This window comes from Physeter macrocephalus, chromosome 15, assembly GCF_002837175.3.
Source record: "Physeter macrocephalus isolate SW-GA chromosome 15, ASM283717v5, whole genome shotgun sequence".
Lineage (NCBI taxonomy): Eukaryota > Metazoa > Chordata > Mammalia > Artiodactyla > Physeteridae > Physeter > Physeter macrocephalus.
The window spans coordinates 732,905-751,274 of NC_041228.1; the positions used below are offsets into that span (position 1 = coordinate 732,905).

Below are 18,370 nucleotides of genomic sequence, written 5' to 3' on the forward strand. Positions count from 1 at the left end.
TGCCTGGCGCTTGAGCACATCAGATCCCAGCTGGGGCTGCTGCAGGCTGTTCCCAGGGCGGTCCCGGCAGGAGAGGGTCTTGTGCAGTGCATCTGTTGCCTGGGTGCAAGCTACCACGTGACCGCATTTGTGGCCTGGAGCCAGAGCGGGAAAAGGGACAAGATGGGGCAGCGCCCCTGACTGTAGTCATTGTCAGTGACCCCAGCCCATGTCCCACCAACACAGTGACTGGCACCCAGTTTGTCTCCAGGCCTTGGTTGGGGGAGGGGGAGAACAGCTGGAAATGTCTTGCGGGGCTCAAGGCTCCCTTCCTTCTCTGGGGTCGCCACCAGGCAAAGGGCCTGGTGTGAGCCCAGGCCGGGGTGGGGCGGGGGTGGGGGCCAAGGAGGTGGGGGGGCCCAGCGGGCGCTGAGGTGTCTCCTGGTCCCATGCATGCCTCACACCGCGTCGGACCCTGGGCAGCGGTCAGGACACAGGGAGGCCACTTCCCGGCTGCCTGGCAGGAGGCGCTCACAGCCTAAGGGTTCCGGCCTGTGCGGTGACACCAGGAGCAGGAAGCTCTGCCCTACTGTAAAAGACACGGGCTGCTGCGGGGGAAGCGCGAGGCTTGGGCACGGAGAGCTGGGCAGAGGGTGGACCCAGACCTGGCAGCTACAAGAGAGATTCAAAGGCAGAGAGGACAGGGCTTGGGGCAAGGCCGAGGAAGGGGCCACCACAGTTCTGGCCTGGAGGTGAGCTGTTCACGAGATGCAGACTGCCCGAGGGGCCGTTGTTGGCATTTCTAGAGCCTGAGGCATAGCCCCAAGGGATAAGCAAGCGGGGCGACAAATGAGACTGTGGGATGAGTGCCACCGCCCAGAAAGGGGCAGGGGGCCCAGGAAGTCCAGCCCTGAGTGCAGAGGCAGTGCTGCTGGGACTGGAGGGCCAGGGAGGCCCAAACAACTGGGCAAGTGGCTGCTTGACACCCAGGCCAGGGGAAGCCCCAGGTCGATGGGAGCTTCGGGACGAGGCCGGGAAGTGTCTGCTGGGCTAGGCAACCGGGGGCTGTGCCTACACAGAGGGCCAGGCGAGGACAGGCAGTAGGCAGCTAAGTGTGGCAGTGAAGTGAGGCCTGCCCGGGAAGGTGCTGAGAGGTGGAAGGGGTCTGTGTTGGTTAGAAGATGCGGGTAGAGCTATGGCAGTACAGAGGGGGAGGGGTCTTTAGTACACTCCACAGGGATGGGTGGTGGTCTCCAGAGGGAATCTGAGAAGTTTGTAAGGCTAAAGGCTGCAATATATAACTGGGTGATTATATACACACACACACACACACATTTATTTGGCAACATGCTGGAGTATTTTGTGCATTGTTTTATTTGTAACACCAAAATATGCAGAATCACATTTGAGGAGATGTCTTACTGAGCGTGCTGTGAAGGATGCAGACGGGAGGCTCTGAGGGCCTCTGGCCTCTCCCTGGGCAGAGCCTCCATTTCCTGCGAGGGCCTCCCTCCGCGATAGGCCCGGCCAGGTCTGCTAAGAACAGCCAGCCGGGCACCAGGCCAGGTAAGACCAAACTCGTCGACAAGCACGTCAAGGGCCAGAGATGCTCCAGCTTGTCCGGCTCCCAGGTGACCTTCTCCATTCGAACCAAAGTCTCTGCTGTTACCCCTACCTGGGCGGTGGCTTTGGTAAACAGACTGCGAGCCGCCAGGGAGCAGGTGTCCCCCTACCCCACCTCCCCTCCCTTTTGCAGCTGCTCAGTCAGAACTGCTGCCTCACTCAGCAGTCTTGTTCCTTAAATCCTTTCCCAGCCAGAGCAATTGGGGTTCCTTATACTTAAAAAAAAAAAAAAACCAAAAAAACCCCCCACCTATTTAAAAAGAAATAGCACAAACACTAATTTAACAGTACTAGCACCTACCGTGGGGGGCTTTCTAAGCGTCTGGTGCCCAAATGTGTCATTCCAGATCTACTGTCCGGAGGTGAAAAAAAGATACAAGAAAGCTAAGTGGGGAGCCTTGGACAGATCTTGGGGGGGTTGGTGACAAAGGTGGAAAGAATGCAGAACAGGGTGGAGTTGGGGTCTGCTGGGCGCCTGCAGGGCAAGGACCACTCCCACCTCCGGGGCACGCAGACCCCTCGGAGCAGCGGGCTGGGGCTCAGGTGCCACTGCACCCTGTCCTCTGCCCTCACAGAACAAGAGCTCCGCGCCCAGCCCCTGTCTGCGGCGTGGCTGGGGATGGCGCCTGTGAACCCGCGTCCGCCGGGGACCTGTGTGAGGGCAGCACCCACCTGACGACTGTGCCGCGAAGCCTGGCACTCGCGCTCCTCGCCGGCGCCCCGCGGGGGCCGCCCCCCCACGCTGAAGGGGTGGGCCGCCAGGAGGGGTGCCGGGAGGGCGGAAAGGGGCAGGGCAGGAAGTGAAGCCGGCCACCTAGGACACAGGTGGGGAGGACAGGTCCTGAGGAGGTGGGAGGCCTCGAGGGAGGATGGGGCTGCCAGGCACCGAGGAGAGGCCGCGGCACAGCCGGAAGGCCATGAGAAGAGGGGACCCCTGAGACACGGACACCCTGAGACACAAGGACCCCAGAGACTGGGGGACTGAGGCACAGAGGCGGGCCCCCTGAAAGATGGGGCACTGAGGCACGGAGAGATGGGTCCCTGAGGTGGTCCAAAGGGGACCTGAAGCCCAAAGAAATGGCGGAGTCAGACGCAGAGGAAGGGCGGGTGGCGCTGCGGGCCCAGAGACTGAGGTGTGAGGAGAGTGGGAACTGGGGAAGTGGGCGGGGGCAGCTAGGGGCTGGAGCCCCTGGGGAGGAGAGGCCAAGGGGCAAGAGGCAGGGAGGGCCACCAGGTGAGCCTCAAGTGGGGCCAAGGCCCGGCTGTGCTCAGCCAGCTTCCGAAGGCCTTAGCTGAGGACCAGGTGTGCGGCCTGACCGTGATGCCGGCGCCCCGACCCGGAATGGTGGGCCAGGAGACTCACTTCTTGCTTTTGAACGTACCCAGGAGCTTGGGCATGAACTTGCCCACCTTGCTGTCCCTGGTGTCCTCCGCCGGGCCCTCCCCGGCCCCCAGGCCCCCGGGCTCCTCCTTTTTGCAGAAGACCTCGAAGCGGCTGTAGACGCGCTTCTCTTTGCGCATGCTCTCCATGCGGCGCAGCAGCCGGTCGTGCTCCTCCGCGCTGGCTGGCTGCGTGCGGTTCAGCCGGCCCTGGGTCCCCAGGCTGTCTGAGAGGAGGATGGCAGAACGTGTGTCCTTGTCGGACATGTCAGGGGCCAGGCCGCCGGCAGCTGGTGGGTGGCCCAGCTCAGGGCTGCTCTGGGTTGGGGTCGGCGCGGGGACTCCGCGATGCTTCTGGCCCTGGGCGCTGATCTGCTCCAGAATGGCTTTCGTATCATCCCGCAGGTTGCTGCTGTACAAGGCGTTGGCCGTGGCCGAGACCACGCGCGCCCGCGGGCCCCGCTCATCTCCTGTGGCAGCCTCGGTGCTGTCAGCCCGGCTTGGCGATGGCCGCCGGGGGCTCTCAGGTTGCCCGTTCTCCTGTGGCACCGGGAAGCTGCCCTCATCCTCTGCGCGCCGCTCACCTTTGGGGCTCAGCAGCTGCCGCAGCCGCGCGGAGCCCTTGCGTAGGATCTCCATGGGGCCACCAGGCGCCTCCTCTGTGGGCCCGGTCTTTGGAGACTCCCCGGAGAAGGCGAGGGGGAGGCTGCCCCTGTGCTCCGGCGCCGGGGGCACCGGGGGCACCGGGGGCACAGGGCTCCCCCTGCACTCAGGGTAGGCGGAAGCGGAAGCGGGACTCCCCTTCTGCTCGGTAAATCCCGTGGTGGGCCCGCCCCTGCGGCTGGCAAACCCTGCAGGGGGACTTCCCTTCCGCTCGGGGTAAGCTGCGGTGGGGCTCCCTTTTGGCTCAGAGTGCGGCGTCTGGCGCGCCCCGGGCCCCTCTGGCGGGGGGCTGTCCCGCCCTTGCGGGGAGGCGGAGCGGGCCTGGGTGGAAGGGAAGCACGAGGGCAGCGGGTCAGCGCCGCTGCTGCGCCCGCCCAGCGTGTCCAGCAGCTGCGTGGCGGTGAGGGCGGCGGCTCCCGGCTGCCGCTCAGCCTCCTGGTGCAGCTGCTGCGCGAAGGAGTCGCGCAGGTCTAGCAGGTGGCTTTCGAGGCTGCGGCGCTCGCCCCCACCGCCCCCAGGTGCCGACACCTCCTCCCGCCACGCCTGGGACAGGACAGCCTTGCTGTGGCTGGCGACCGTGACTGCGGCCCCCACGCCGCCGGCGTCTCGAGTCAGGCCCTTGTATTTCTCCAGGAGCTCGGCCACCTTGGTGGAGACGGCAGAGCACACGGCCTTGCCACTGGACGCCGGCATCTCGCTCCCCACCTGCTCCTTGGGCGGCAGCTGCACCTTCTCCGCGGTGGCCGCAGCGGCTCCGCCCGTGCCCTCCGCCTGCGATGCGCTGAAGATGAGCGAGGAGCGCAGCCGCGAGCTGCGCTGGATCAGCGGGTTCGGGCGCAAGCGGAAAGAGTCCTGCTTGGCCAGGCCTGCCTCCAGGCCCTCGGGCTCGGGGCCGTCGCCACCACCGCTGCCGGAGCCCGGGAAGGACGTGGGCACGCGGAAGCTCGAGGTCAGCGGGTCCCCGGAGGCCACCCGGCCCCCAGAAACCAACACGTCGTCTTCATAGGCCTCGGCCTCCATGGGCGCGGGCAGGCCCTCGTCGCCAGCGTCCTCACCGTGGCAGCCGCTCAGGTAGGAGGCGAGGCGCCAGTGCCGCAGTCCCGCCCGCCCCTCGGGCCGGCCTCTGCGCTCTGGCTCGGGCACAGCCTCCGGGCCTAGCCTCGTCACCGCTTGGCAAGGGAAGCGCTGGCCCAGGTTGGGGCATGAGACCCCGGCCGGTTCCAGACCGCGGGGCCCGGGCCCGAAGGCAGGGTCAGAGCCATGGCGCACCTCCCGCGAGGCACTGGATGGCACGTAGTCCAGCCGCTGGTGTCCGTCCGGGCCAAGCTCCGGAAAGCGCTGCCCGGCGCCCGGCGCGAAGCCGTCCTGGTCCGCGAAGCCAGGGCGGCCAGCGCGCAGCTTCTCGAACGGGCCCTGAGGGCGCGCCGGTGCGAGCTGCGGGTCCCACTGGTAGTGCTGCTGGTAGAGCTGGTCGCGGTGGAAGTGGCTGGTCTGGAAGCGGAAGTCATCACCGCGGCTGAGGAACATCTGCCGCGACACCTGTCGCGCGGCGGCGAAATTCTCCACGGCTCCCGTGCCGTCGGCGGCCGCGTAGCTGTGCCTTTTGAAGGCGTCCGTCTCTTGGTGCCGCGCCTGAAAGAAGCCCCGCGGGCCCAAGAGCTCCCCGCCTGGTTCGGCCTCGGCGTCCAGATGCCGCGACAGTGGCCACAGCCCCGCCTGCGGCTCCAGGGCGCCCCCCGGCATCCGCGGTGACTCCTCTCGACGGAGGGCCGACAGGAAGTGGCGGTCGAGGAATGAGGGGAAGCCCAGGCCTTCTTCCCGAGGCGGTGGGAACAGGAGGTGGGCTCGTTTGGGTAAGGAGAAGGGGGTCAACGCCCCGGTCATGTGGCCACCCATGAGGGGCCCAGCCCCCGCATATGGAGCCAGGGCGTAGGCGTCCATGCGGGCTAGCGCCCCGGCGGAGGGTACCAGTGGCTCGGACTGTGCGAAGAGGATGCGGAATTCCTCATCGAAGCTGGAGACCAGCTCGCCCTGGAACACGTGTGCCAGACTCCGGTGGATCTTCTCGAAGGACCACATAAAGCTGGGGGTAGGGTGGGGCCGGTCAGAGGGAGGGGGCGAGACCAGTCAGGGGAAAGGGGGGCGGCCAGGGTTAGAGGGAAGGGGCGGGGTCGAGTAGTGACCCAGGCCAGGCAGGGGCAGGGCCACTGGAGCTGTGTCAGGGGGTCCAGGAGGAGGGCTTCTGGAGAGGAGGCCCTTTAATGGGGAGGGGCTGGGGGGGCAACGGGGCTGGGCGCACCTGTAGCTCCCACTCATCACCTTCGCGAAGGTGCCGGTGATCCACGCCCCTTCCCAGGTGAAGCCCAGCGGGAGGGGGGCGGCGCCCTCCTTGACCTCGCAGGCCGCCGCCCAGGTGGCCGTCCAGGCCTTGATCCGGAGTGACCGGAACCCGGGCCGTGGTGGCAACGCGGCCGGCGCGCGACCGGTGAGCCCGCGGCCCTCCCGCCCTCCCCTCCCTTCCACCTTCCTTCCCCTCCCCCGTCCGCTTCCCTCGCCTCAGGGCGCTCCGTCCACGCCTCCTACGACGATCCTCGTCTGCTTGTAGGTTCGCCTCCCCGGAGGCCCGGCCCGGCCGGAGGGTGTTCAGTGGCTCGGCCTCGCGGGAGGCCCAGCGGGCCGCGCGTGCCGCGCGCGGGGGCCACTCCCAAGCCTACGGGACCGTCTGCCACTCGGCGCTGGGCTGCCTGCCCCTGCTCCCCGGACCCCGCGCCGGAGCCGCCCTACGGGTCTGCCAGCGGCCATCCCCGGCGCCCAGCCCCGCGCCCCTCCCCCAGTCCCTGGGTTGCCCCTCCTCCAGGCCGCCCCCCACCCCACCCCCGCCCCCTCCCGAGACCCCAGCGCTCTCCACCCACCTTTTCCCCAACCCGCCCTCTCCTGGCCACATTTGAGTTCTGGAGCTTCTCCAGGCCTCTTTGGGGGAGTAGATGAGGTTCACACTCCAGCCTCAGTCACCTTCTCCAATCAAGTATGGTCTGTCCCAGCCTGCCTACCCACCTTTCCCCCTCGGCTTCCTGCAGCCCACCCCTTCTCGAGGACACAGCCCTTGAGAAGCCTCGCGGGCACCATATGCTGTCACCCTGGGCTCCTGTCTGGTCCCCTTTGTGCACAGCAGGCCTGCCTGGCGCTTGAGCACATCAGATCCCAGCTGGGGCTGCTGCAGGCTGTTCCCAGGGCGGTCCCGGCAGGAGAGGGTCTTGTGCAGTGCATCTGTTGCCTGGGTGCAAGCTACCACGTGACCGCATTTGTGGCCTGGAGCCAGAGCGGGAAAAGGGACAAGATGGGGCAGCGCCCCTGACTGTAGTCATTGTCAGTGACCCCAGCCCATGTCCCACCAACACAGTGACTGGCACCCAGTTTGTCTCCAGGCCTTGGTTGGGGGAGGGGGAGAACAGCTGGAAATGTCTTGCGGGGCTCAAGGCTCCCTTCCTTCTCTGGGGTCGCCACCAGGCAAAGGGCCTGGTGTGAGCCCAGGCCGGGGTGGGGCGGGGGTGGGGGCCAAGGAGGTGGGGGGGCCCAGCGGGCGCTGAGGTGTCTCCTGGTCCCATGCATGCCTCACACCGCGTCGGACCCTGGGCAGCGGTCAGGACACAGGGAGGCCACTTCCCGGCTGCCTGGCAGGAGGCGCTCACAGCCTAAGGGTTCCGGCCTGTGCGGTGACACCAGGAGCAGGAAGCTCTGCCCTACTGTAAAAGACACGGGCTGCTGCGGGGGAAGCGCGAGGCTTGGGCACGGAGAGCTGGGCAGAGGGTGGACCCAGACCTGGCAGCTACAAGAGAGATTCAAAGGCAGAGAGGACAGGGCTTGGGGCAAGGCCGAGGAAGGGGCCACCACAGTTCTGGCCTGGAGGTGAGCTGTTCACGAGATGCAGACTGCCCGAGGGGCCGTTGTTGGCATTTCTAGAGCCTGAGGCATAGCCCCAAGGGATAAGCAAGCGGGGCGACAAATGAGACTGTGGGATGAGTGCCACCGCCCAGAAAGGGGCAGGGGGCCCAGGAAGTCCAGCCCTGAGTGCAGAGGCAGTGCTGCTGGGACTGGAGGGCCAGGGAGGCCCAAACAACTGGGCAAGTGGCTGCTTGACACCCAGGCCAGGGGAAGCCCCAGGTCGATGGGAGCTTCGGGACGAGGCCGGGAAGTGTCTGCTGGGCTAGGCAACCGGGGGCTGTGCCTACACAGAGGGCCAGGCGAGGACAGGCAGTAGGCAGCTAAGTGTGGCAGTGAAGTGAGGCCTGCCCGGGAAGGTGCTGAGAGGTGGAAGGGGTCTGTGTTGGTTAGAAGATGCGGGTAGAGCTATGGCAGTACAGAGGGGGAGGGGTCTTTAGTACACTCCACAGGGATGGGTGGTGGTCTCCAGAGGGAATCTGAGAAGTTTGTAAGGCTAAAGGCTGCAATATATAACTGGGTGATTATATACACACACACACACACACATTTATTTGGCAACATGCTGGAGTATTTTGTGCATTGTTTTATTTGTAACACCAAAATATGCAGAATCACATTTGAGGAGATGTCTTACTGAGCGTGCTGTGAAGGATGCAGACGGGAGGCTCTGAGGGCCTCTGGCCTCTCCCTGGGCAGAGCCTCCATTTCCTGCGAGGGCCTCCCTCCGCGATAGGCCCGGCCAGGTCTGCTAAGAACAGCCAGCCGGGCACCAGGCCAGGTAAGACCAAACTCGTCGACAAGCACGTCAAGGGCCAGAGATGCTCCAGCTTGTCCGGCTCCCAGGTGACCTTCTCCATTCGAACCAAAGTCTCTGCTGTTACCCCTACCTGGGCGGTGGCTTTGGTAAACAGACTGCGAGCCGCCAGGGAGCAGGTGTCCCCCTACCCCACCTCCCCTCCCTTTTGCAGCTGCTCAGTCAGAACTGCTGCCTCACTCAGCAGTCTTGTTCCTTAAATCCTTTCCCAGCCAGAGCAATTGGGGTTCCTTATACTTAAAAAAAAAAAAAAACCAAAAAAACCCCCCACCTATTTAAAAAGAAATAGCACAAACACTAATTTAACAGTACTAGCACCTACCGTGGGGGGCTTTCTAAGCGTCTGGTGCCCAAATGTGTCATTCCAGATCTACTGTCCGGAGGTGAAAAAAAGATACAAGAAAGCTAAGTGGGGAGCCTTGGACAGATCTTGGGGGGGTTGGTGACAAAGGTGGAAAGAATGCAGAACAGGGTGGAGTTGGGGTCTGCTGGGCGCCTGCAGGGCAAGGACCACTCCCACCTCCGGGGCACGCAGACCCCTCGGAGCAGCGGGCTGGGGCTCAGGTGCCACTGCACCCTGTCCTCTGCCCTCACAGAACAAGAGCTCCGCGCCCAGCCCCTGTCTGCGGCGTGGCTGGGGATGGCGCCTGTGAACCCGCGTCCGCCGGGGACCTGTGTGAGGGCAGCACCCACCTGACGACTGTGCCGCGAAGCCTGGCACTCGCGCTCCTCGCCGGCGCCCCGCGGGGGCCGCCCCCCCACGCTGAAGGGGTGGGCCGCCAGGAGGGGTGCCGGGAGGGCGGAAAGGGGCAGGGCAGGAAGTGAAGCCGGCCACCTAGGACACAGGTGGGGAGGACAGGTCCTGAGGAGGTGGGAGGCCTCGAGGGAGGATGGGGCTGCCAGGCACCGAGGAGAGGCCGCGGCACAGCCGGAAGGCCATGAGAAGAGGGGACCCCTGAGACACGGACACCCTGAGACACAAGGACCCCAGAGACTGGGGGACTGAGGCACAGAGGCGGGCCCCCTGAAAGATGGGGCACTGAGGCACGGAGAGATGGGTCCCTGAGGTGGTCCAAAGGGGACCTGAAGCCCAAAGAAATGGCGGAGTCAGACGCAGAGGAAGGGCGGGTGGCGCTGCGGGCCCAGAGACTGAGGTGTGAGGAGAGTGGGAACTGGGGAAGTGGGCGGGGGCAGCTAGGGGCTGGAGCCCCTGGGGAGGAGAGGCCAAGGGGCAAGAGGCAGGGAGGGCCACCAGGTGAGCCTCAAGTGGGGCCAAGGCCCGGCTGTGCTCAGCCAGCTTCCGAAGGCCTTAGCTGAGGACCAGGTGTGCGGCCTGACCGTGATGCCGGCGCCCCGACCCGGAATGGTGGGCCAGGAGACTCACTTCTTGCTTTTGAACGTACCCAGGAGCTTGGGCATGAACTTGCCCACCTTGCTGTCCCTGGTGTCCTCCGCCGGGCCCTCCCCGGCCCCCAGGCCCCCGGGCTCCTCCTTTTTGCAGAAGACCTCGAAGCGGCTGTAGACGCGCTTCTCTTTGCGCATGCTCTCCATGCGGCGCAGCAGCCGGTCGTGCTCCTCCGCGCTGGCTGGCTGCGTGCGGTTCAGCCGGCCCTGGGTCCCCAGGCTGTCTGAGAGGAGGATGGCAGAACGTGTGTCCTTGTCGGACATGTCAGGGGCCAGGCCGCCGGCAGCTGGTGGGTGGCCCAGCTCAGGGCTGCTCTGGGTTGGGGTCGGCGCGGGGACTCCGCGATGCTTCTGGCCCTGGGCGCTGATCTGCTCCAGAATGGCTTTCGTATCATCCCGCAGGTTGCTGCTGTACAAGGCGTTGGCCGTGGCCGAGACCACGCGCGCCCGCGGGCCCCGCTCATCTCCTGTGGCAGCCTCGGTGCTGTCAGCCCGGCTTGGCGATGGCCGCCGGGGGCTCTCAGGTTGCCCGTTCTCCTGTGGCACCGGGAAGCTGCCCTCATCCTCTGCGCGCCGCTCACCTTTGGGGCTCAGCAGCTGCCGCAGCCGCGCGGAGCCCTTGCGTAGGATCTCCATGGGGCCACCAGGCGCCTCCTCTGTGGGCCCGGTCTTTGGAGACTCCCCGGAGAAGGCGAGGGGGAGGCTGCCCCTGTGCTCCGGCACCGGGGGCACCGGGGGCACCGGGGGCACAGGGCTCCCCCTGCACTCAGGGTAGGCGGAAGCGGAAGCGGGACTCCCCTTCTGCTCGGTAAATCCCGTGGTGGGCCCGCCCCTGCGGCTGGCAAACCCTGCAGGGGGACTTCCCTTCCGCTCGGGGTAAGCTGCGGTGGGGCTCCCTTTTGGCGCAGAGTGCGGCGTCTGGCGCGCCCCGGGCCCCTCTGGCGGGGGGCTGTCCCGCCCTTGCGGGGAGGCGGAGCGGGCCTGGGTGGAAGGGAAGCACGAGGGCAGCGGGTCAGCGCCGCTGCTGCGCCCGCCCAGCGTGTCCAGCAGCTGCGTGGCGGTGAGGGCGGCGGCTCCCGGCTGCCGCTCAGCCTCCTGGTGCAGCTGCTGCGCGAAGGAGTCGCGCAGGTCTAGCAGGTGGCTTTCGAGGCTGCGGCGCTCGCCCCCACCGCCCCCAGGTGCCGACACCTCCTCCCGCCACGCCTGGGACAGGACAGCCTTGCTGTGGCTGGCGACCGTGACTGCGGCCCCCACGCCGCCGGCGTCTCGAGTCAGGCCCTTGTATTTCTCCAGGAGCTCGGCCACCTTGGTGGAGACGGCAGAGCACACGGCCTTGCCACTGGACGCCGGCATCTCGCTCCCCACCTGCTCCTTGGGCGGCAGCTGCACCTTCTCCGCGGTGGCCGCAGCGGCTCCGCCCGTGCCCTCCGCCTGCGATGCGCTGAAGATGAGCGAGGAGCGCAGCCGCGAGCTGCGCTGGATCAGCGGGTTCGGGCGCAAGCGGAAAGAGTCCTGCTTGGCCAGGCCTGCCTCCAGGCCCTCGGGCTCGGGGCCGTCGCCACCACCGCTGCCGGAGCCCGGGAAGGACGTGGGCACGCGGAAGCTCGAGGTCAGCGGGTCCCCGGAGGCCACCCGGCCCCCAGAAACCAACACGTCGTCTTCATAGGCCTCGGCCTCCATGGGCGCGGGCAGGCCCTCGTCGCCAGCGTCCTCACCGTGGCAGCCGCTCAGGTAGGAGGCGAGGCGCCAGTGCCGCAGTCCCGCCCGCCCCTCGGGCCGGCCTCTGCGCTCTGGCTCGGGCACAGCCTCCGGGCCTAGCCTCGTCACCGCTTGGCAAGGGAAGCGCTGGCCCAGGTTGGGGCATGAGACCCCGGCCGGTTCCAGACCGCGGGGCCCGGGCCCGAAGGCAGGGTCAGAGCCATGGCGCACCTCCCGCGAGGCACTGGATGGCACGTAGTCCAGCCGCTGGTGTCCGTCCGGGCCAAGCTCCGGAAAGCGCTGCCCGGCGCCCGGCGCGAAGCCGTCCTGGTCCGCGAAGCCAGGGCGGCCAGCGCGCAGCTTCTCGAACGGGCCCTGAGGGCGCGCCGGTGCGAGCTGCGGGTCCCACTGGTAGTGCTGCTGGTAGAGCTGGTCGCGGTGGAAGTGGCTGGTCTGGAAGCGGAAGTCATCACCGCGGCTGAGGAACATCTGCCGCGACACCTGTCGCGCGGCGGCGAAATTCTCCACGGCTCCCGTGCCGTCGGCGGCCGCGTAGCTGTGCCTTTTGAAGGCGTCCGTCTCTTGGTGCCGCGCCTGAAAGAAGCCCCGCGGGCCCAAGAGCTCCCCGCCTGGTTCGGCCTCGGCGTCCAGATGCCGCGACAGTGGCCACAGCCCCGCCTGCGGCTCCAGGGCGCCCCCCGGCATCCGCGGTGACTCCTCTCGACGGAGGGCCGACAGGAAGTGGCGGTCGGGGTCGAGGAATGAGGGGAAGCCCAGGCCTTCTTCCCGAGGCGGTGGGAACAGGAGGTGGGCTCGTTTGGGTAAGGAGAAGGGGGTCAACGCCCCGGTCATGTGGCCACCCATGAGGGGCCCAGCCCCCGCATATGGAGCCAGGGCGTAGGCGTCCATGCGGGCTAGCGCCCCGGCGGAGGGTACCAGTGGCTCGGACTGTGCGAAGAGGATGCGGAATTCCTCATCGAAGCTGGAGACCAGCTCGCCCTGGAACACGTGTGCCAGACTCCGGTGGATCTTCTCGAAGGACCACATAAAGCTGGGGGTAGGGTGGGGCCGGTCAGAGGGAGGGGGCGAGACCAGTCAGGGGAAAGGGGGGCGGCCAGGGTTAGAGGGAAGGGGCGGGGTCGAGTAGTGACCCAGGCCAGGCAGGGGCAGGGCCACTGGAGCTGTGTCAGGGGGTCCAGGAGGAGGGCTTCTGGAGAGGAGGCCCTTTAATGGGGAGGGGCTGGGGGGGCAACGGGGCTGGGCGCACCTGTAGCTCCCACTCATCACCACGGCACAATCCACTAGGAGGAACTTCTCCTTCACGTGGCCCTTGAAGGACTTCCCAGTACGGCAGTAGTAGGTGGGGCCCGCCACAGTGCGCACGCGTAGGAACTGGGGCAGGAGAGGCGTTAAGTCTCTGAAGAGGGACCTTACCCCTTCCCTCCCAGCCACCCCTCCCCGCCCTCCGGTCACTCACGTCCACGTGGTGCAGGTTGATGTGGCACTTGTCGGCCATGTCCAGGAAGTGCTGTGCGTTCACCTCATCTAGGAGGATGTAGACCGGGACGCGGCGCGCAGCGGCCTCCAGCACTTCGCTGAGAAGGTCCACGTCGGTGAACATGTCCATCACCACGGCCACCACCTGCGGGGGGTCGGATCAGGGACGGAGGACAGACCCTCTGCGGTCCCCACCGTTCTCTAGCCATACCTCCCCGCCCCCGCCCCCAGGGGAGAGTGGGGCCCTGTCATGGAATGGGGGTCAGAAGGAAGGGGGCTGTCAGAGGGGATATGGGGCTGCCGGTCTGCTAGGTGGCCCATGATGGAGCCTGAGGCAGGCACAGGGCCTGCAGCCTATTGGGGGCGGGCTGTCCTTCAGCTAGGGGCGGGTGTTCAGCCCAGGGCAGAGAGCCCTGATGGCGCAGGGGGCAAGGCAGATGAGGCCCCCCAAACCCCCCTGCCGTACAGACAGCTGAGCTCCCGGGACCCCAGGGCAGGTATCAAGGCTGAGCCCCAGGCTCCATTTCTGCCTGGAGAGGCCTGGTCAGCCAGCCCTGGCCCCACCCTTGCCCCCTAAGCTGGGCACGCTGATACTTCTCCTTCACCCTCACACTCCTACTCAGGCTTCACGGTCCCGCTCGGGCTGCCCTGCCCCACTGCCCGCTGAGCCTGCGACAGCACACCTGCTGGGCAGAGCGGATCATCCTTCGAGCCTCATCCTTGATGCAGGGGCTGTCAGGTGGCGGCGGCTGCACCAGTGTGGTAACCTCGGTGCCCTGGAAGCCGAAGGTCAGGGGCCAGCCCAGGTCGAGTTCAGGCACTGCCTGGTCTGAGTTCACAGGCCAGTAGGTGCCCGAGGAGCCATCGAAGTCCACGTTGGGAGGGCTGCCTTCGGGGGGCTCGAGGGCAACGTGCTGCGGGGCCCGCAGGTGGCGGCTCACGTGCTCCAGCTCCTCAGGGCACAGGAAGGCAGGTGCTCCCTCGGACGCTAGGAAGCGGCTATAGGCCTCCGGCCCGCCCTCAGCCAGTGCATCCACTGCCAGGCGGTAATATTCTTTGTAGTGGGGTGGCAGGTACCCGGGTGCCAGTGGGTTATCCCCCTGCGAGGAGCTCTGGGAGCGACGGGCCATGTCGGGGCCAGGGACCTGGGGGAAGGGCAGGGAGACGCGTTACAGGAGCAGGGGCTCTGCCCGCCCCCCCGCCACACACACGTGGACACGCATCATAGAAGGGGCCGTCAGTGACCTTGCGCGGGCTGTGGAGTTCAGCCTGTGCCTCGAGGTCTTCCAGGGCACCCCCAGAACCTAGCATGCCCCCTAGCTGGGGGAACATCAGAAGGATGCCCCGACACAGGCATCCCAGGTGTCTCTCGTCGCTCTGGCCATCTGGCCAGGTCCCTGCTTTCACCAGGAGCCAGGGAGCACCTGGTGCTCCAGCTTCCCGCCAGGGGCTCTGGCTCCACACAAACCCCATTCAGGTTACTTTATGGCCTCTGTGGACCCCTTCCTCCATTAAAAAAAAAGAAAACATTAATGATATCTTATGATAGTTGGAATAAAGAAAATATAATCCAGGCTTTACTGTTATATTTACTTTTTTCTTCGGATTTTATGACATGAATGCATTTTCGTGGCCCCTGGCACTGTGTGCTGGACAAGCTGGGCCGCTGCCTGTGTGTCTCTGCCCCCGGTGCCGGGGGATCCTGGGCTGCTGCCTGTCCCTCTCTGGCCTGTTACCTCCACTGTAAAATGCCCCTGTCTCAGCCATAAAGAGGAAGGAAATTTTGTCATTTGCAGCAACGTGGATGAACTTGAAGGGCATTATGCTAAGTGAAATGTCAGTCAGAGAAAAACAAATACTGTATGATATGACTTGTATGTAGAATCTAAAAGAAATACAACAAACCAGTGAATATAATAAAAAAGAAGCAGACTCAGATATGGGGGACGGGGAGGTACCAAGTATTGGGTGTTAGATGGGCCCAAGGATGCCTTGTACAACAGGGGGAATAGAGCCAATATTTTGTAGTAAGTGTAAATGGATTGTAACCTTTAAAATTGTATTAAAACATTTTTTTTTTAATGCAGCTGTCAGGGTTGACCCGATAGCACACCTGGCCCAGGACACAGAGCTTGTCATGGGACGCGGCGTCAAGCCCCATCCACAGACCCTGGCCACTCCTGCACCTGCCCTACAGGGTCACACACTCTAAGCCCCACAATCCACTCGCTGAGCTCTCAGTTCTCCGAACCCCGACCCCTGTCCACCATCCCATCTGACACCTCCTTGGGCCACACCCCAGGCACCAGCCCTCCCGGAGGCCTGTAATCCTGGCAGGAGCTTAGAGGCCTGTCCCTGCCAAGCCCGGCCCTGTGTGGCAGCAGCAACCTCTCCAAGTTTCTGGTCGCTGCCTGGCTCCCTGCCGCACTCCGGAGGAAGTCAGAGCCCTTTGCGGTGGCCGCTGGGCTCGTCCTGGGCTCCAAAGGTGCCTCTCCACCTTCACCGCTCACCCCAACTTCACAACATCAGCCAGGCCCCACTGGCTCCACTCCAGCCCACCTGCCTCCAAAGGGCCTGCATGGAGGCCTGGCCTGGGTAAAAGCGGTCATTGGTCCTGGAAGGCCAGGTGGCGGTCTTTGTTTGGCTCCCAGGGCCCATCTCCCCAGGATCCCTGAACTACCTGGATGCTCATCGCCTAGCCTGGAAGGAGGGTCCGCGGGAAGCCAATCCTGCTTAGCCTGTGGCTTCCTGAACATCGGTCCTGGCTGGGGACGCGGTTCTGCCAGACAACCCAGAGCGCCCCCCGCCCCCCCCACCCCCTGCAGGTGCAGCTGGACGATGCTGACTGGATGGGATCCATGGCCCGCTGGAGACTGTCGCCTGAGAAAGTTGGGGGGTCAGGATGACCTGGGGAACCTCTCCTGCCTGCCTTCCCTGGGAGGTGACAGGCTACTGAATGTGACACGGAGGTGGGGATGGGGCATACCCGTGTGTCATTCGGTCACACCTGGCGGAGATGCTACTCGGTCTGATTGTCTGAGGAAAAGCTGCTCTGCCATGCCTTAGAGGGGGCACCGTCCCCTGACTGCATCTGGTTACATACGGCCACATTGTACCAGGACCAGACTGAGGCTGAGCACACGCGGGTATGAGGTGTGGGCCTGTTTGTACTAGGTTTTCACCCTGTACCTGATGATGCTGTTTTGGGGGGCGGGGGGGGTCACACTGTATCTCTTTTTTTAAGATTTAATTTTTATTGGAGTATAGTTGCTTTACTATATTGCGTTGGCTCCTACTGCACAGCAAAATCCATCAGCCACACGTATACATACGTCCCCTCCATTTAGGACACTACAGTGCGTTAGGCAGAGCTCCCTGTGCTGTAGGTGTTTCCATCGGTTGTCTATTTTACACGTAGCATCAGCAGTGTATACGCGTCAATCCCAATCTCCCAATTCCCCCCCCCACACTGCGGGGGACCCCCGTATCTGACAGCAGGGTGTGTGTGTGACCTCAAACTGTATGTGACTGGGGGGTGGGGCGCCACCCCGCTGACAGCCTTTGAGGGTGCCGCTTCCCAAGCTGCGGAGACCTGCTCGAAGGGAAGTCACCGCCTCCTACTTCACCGCGGAAGGGAGTCAACGCGAACTGTCCAGGCAGCATGCAGTGCGGGGACAGGGGATGCCAGGTGGGCAAGGAGCCTTCTCATCCGACAGGACTGGTCGGGAAGGGGCACCCGTCCAGGGTGAGCCCGCCAGGTGGCCCTGCCCTGGCCCACACAGCTATACCCATGATCCCGAAGACCTTATTCCTTTGCCTGCTTCCTTTCGTGGCTCTGCACACCCCTGAACTGTGGACCGGGCAGTGGCCGCTCGCAGCCAGCGGTGGAGCAGCCAGCGGCGTGCCTCCACTCACATCTGCCTACCAAGTGCCTGCCCTAAAGGAGGGAGGGGCGCTTATCCCACCCAGGCCGATGACTCAGCAGGAATCCGGCTCGTTGGCAGCTGACCTCTGACCTCTGACACAGCGACAAAGCCTCCAGGCACGGCCCTCAGGGCTCTAGTGGGCTCCCTTACCAAGGGCCTCCACCGGAAGTCCTTCCCACAGGGCCGGCCTGGGGTTTTATCCGGAGGGAAGGATCTGGGGCGAGCGCACAAGGCGGACGGACCCTGCGCCAGGCAGACAGAGGCATTAGGCTGAGGGGAGGAGGATGGGGGTGAGATCCCGGCAGGGGAGGCTCATGGTCTGGAAGTGGGCGAGCTGCAGTTTTCCGGTGCACACTGCAGGGCCAAAGGGGGTTGCTGAACCCCAGGGAGTTAGGTTGACTGGGCCGGGTGTCCCATCCACCCACCCACGTCCAGGGACTTGGGCGCCAGGGCCTCTGCTCTCCCTGCACCCTACGGAGGGAACCAGACCGAGCCCTGGCCACTCGGGCCACCCACAGGCCATGACGGCCTAGAAGGGGCGCCCCAAGGAAGGGGCCAGGCCAGCCCCGGCACCCTCTCCAGACTCCAGCTAGGCCGCGAGGGCGGGAGCAAGTCGGGCCAGCCTGGGCTGGCTCGACCCGGGCCCGGCTCCTCCTGGGTCGGCGTCGAGCGAGGGCGCCCGCGTCCACACCGGCACACGCGGCCGCGGCGCCCCCTCGCCCCCAGCCCGGGCAGACCCGCCCGACCCCCGTGCACGCGGCCGCGCTTGCGCTCCCAGCGCCCCGCTCTGGGCTGCGAGGACCCGGCCCAGGTGCGGGCCGGCGGGCCGCCCAGGTGAGGCCGCGCGCGCGGGCGGGGGGGGGGGGCGCCGGTGGTGCCGACCCCGCCCCACCCCGCCGGCCCGGCCGCGGCCTCCTCCTCCCGCGCGCCCCGCCCGGCTGAAGCCCGGGGAGGGGGCCCTACCTGGCCAGGTGCGCGGGGTCTCGGGACAAGGGCAGCAGGAGCCGACCGCCGCCCAGCGGCCTCGCGGTCCGGTCGGTCCGGCAGCCACTCCCTGCCGCGGCCCGCCCGCCGCGCGGCCTGATTCACGCTCCCGCCCCCGCCCCGCCCGCCGTCCCCGCCGCCTGCCTGCCCAGGCAGCACCTGGGGGCGGAGCGGCCCCACCCGCGGCGCGCCCGCATTCCTCCGCCGGCCGGCCGCCCGCCGCCGCCCCCGGGACCCCCGCCCGCGCCCCGGCTCCCGCGGACCCCCGCCCGCGCCGCGGACCCGGCCGTGCCCCGAGGCGGCGCAACCCGGGACGCCGGCCCGCTACCCCCGGAGACCGCTAAGGCCCCGACTTCCAGGGCCCCGCGCCCCCAGGCGCCCATCTGTTCGCCGAAGGCTTAAGGTCCCTGAGCCTGACCCCTGAACCCTCGCCCCGGAAGTCAGGGTGACTCGAAGTTCC

The 18,370-nt window shown here is 66.0% G+C and overlaps 2 protein-coding genes across 5 annotated transcripts; both read right to left on the bottom strand.

The window, feature by feature from the left end:
- Positions 1-1,324: 1,324 nt before the first annotated feature.
- Positions 1,325-9,341, bottom strand: LOC112062610 (protein FAM83H-like). The gene is made up of 6 exons (XM_024117503.3): positions 9,328-9,341; positions 9,095-9,236; positions 7,875-7,992; positions 6,824-6,954; positions 5,945-6,072; positions 1,325-5,728 (listed from the first exon to the last, which is right to left on the bottom strand). Exons 1-6 carry the CDS (start codon positions 9,339-9,341, stop codon positions 2,962-2,964), a joined length of 3,300 nt encoding a protein of 1,099 aa, XP_023973271.2. The 3' UTR covers positions 1,325-2,961.
- Positions 8,145-18,016, bottom strand: LOC102976445 (protein FAM83H). 4 transcript variants are annotated; one of them, XM_028500420.2, is made up of 6 exons: positions 17,890-18,001; positions 17,077-17,169; positions 13,684-14,145; positions 12,981-13,145; positions 12,771-12,895; positions 8,145-12,554 (listed from the first exon to the last, which is right to left on the bottom strand). In XM_028500420.2, the coding sequence occupies exons 3-6, from the start codon at positions 14,128-14,130 to the stop codon at positions 9,782-9,784; spliced, it is 3,510 nt and encodes a 1,169-aa protein (XP_028356221.1). In that variant the 5' UTR covers positions 14,131-14,145; positions 17,077-17,169; positions 17,890-18,001; the 3' UTR covers positions 8,145-9,781. The 4 variants fall into 4 exon arrangements, with proteins under 4 accessions (XP_028356221.1, XP_023973267.1, XP_028356223.1 ...); XM_024117499.3 differs by lacking the exon at positions 17,077-17,169 and having other exon boundaries at positions 17,890-18,016; XM_028500422.2 differs by lacking the exons at positions 17,077-17,169; positions 17,890-18,001 and adding an exon at positions 15,987-16,018.
- Positions 18,017-18,370: the final 354 nt, after the last annotated feature.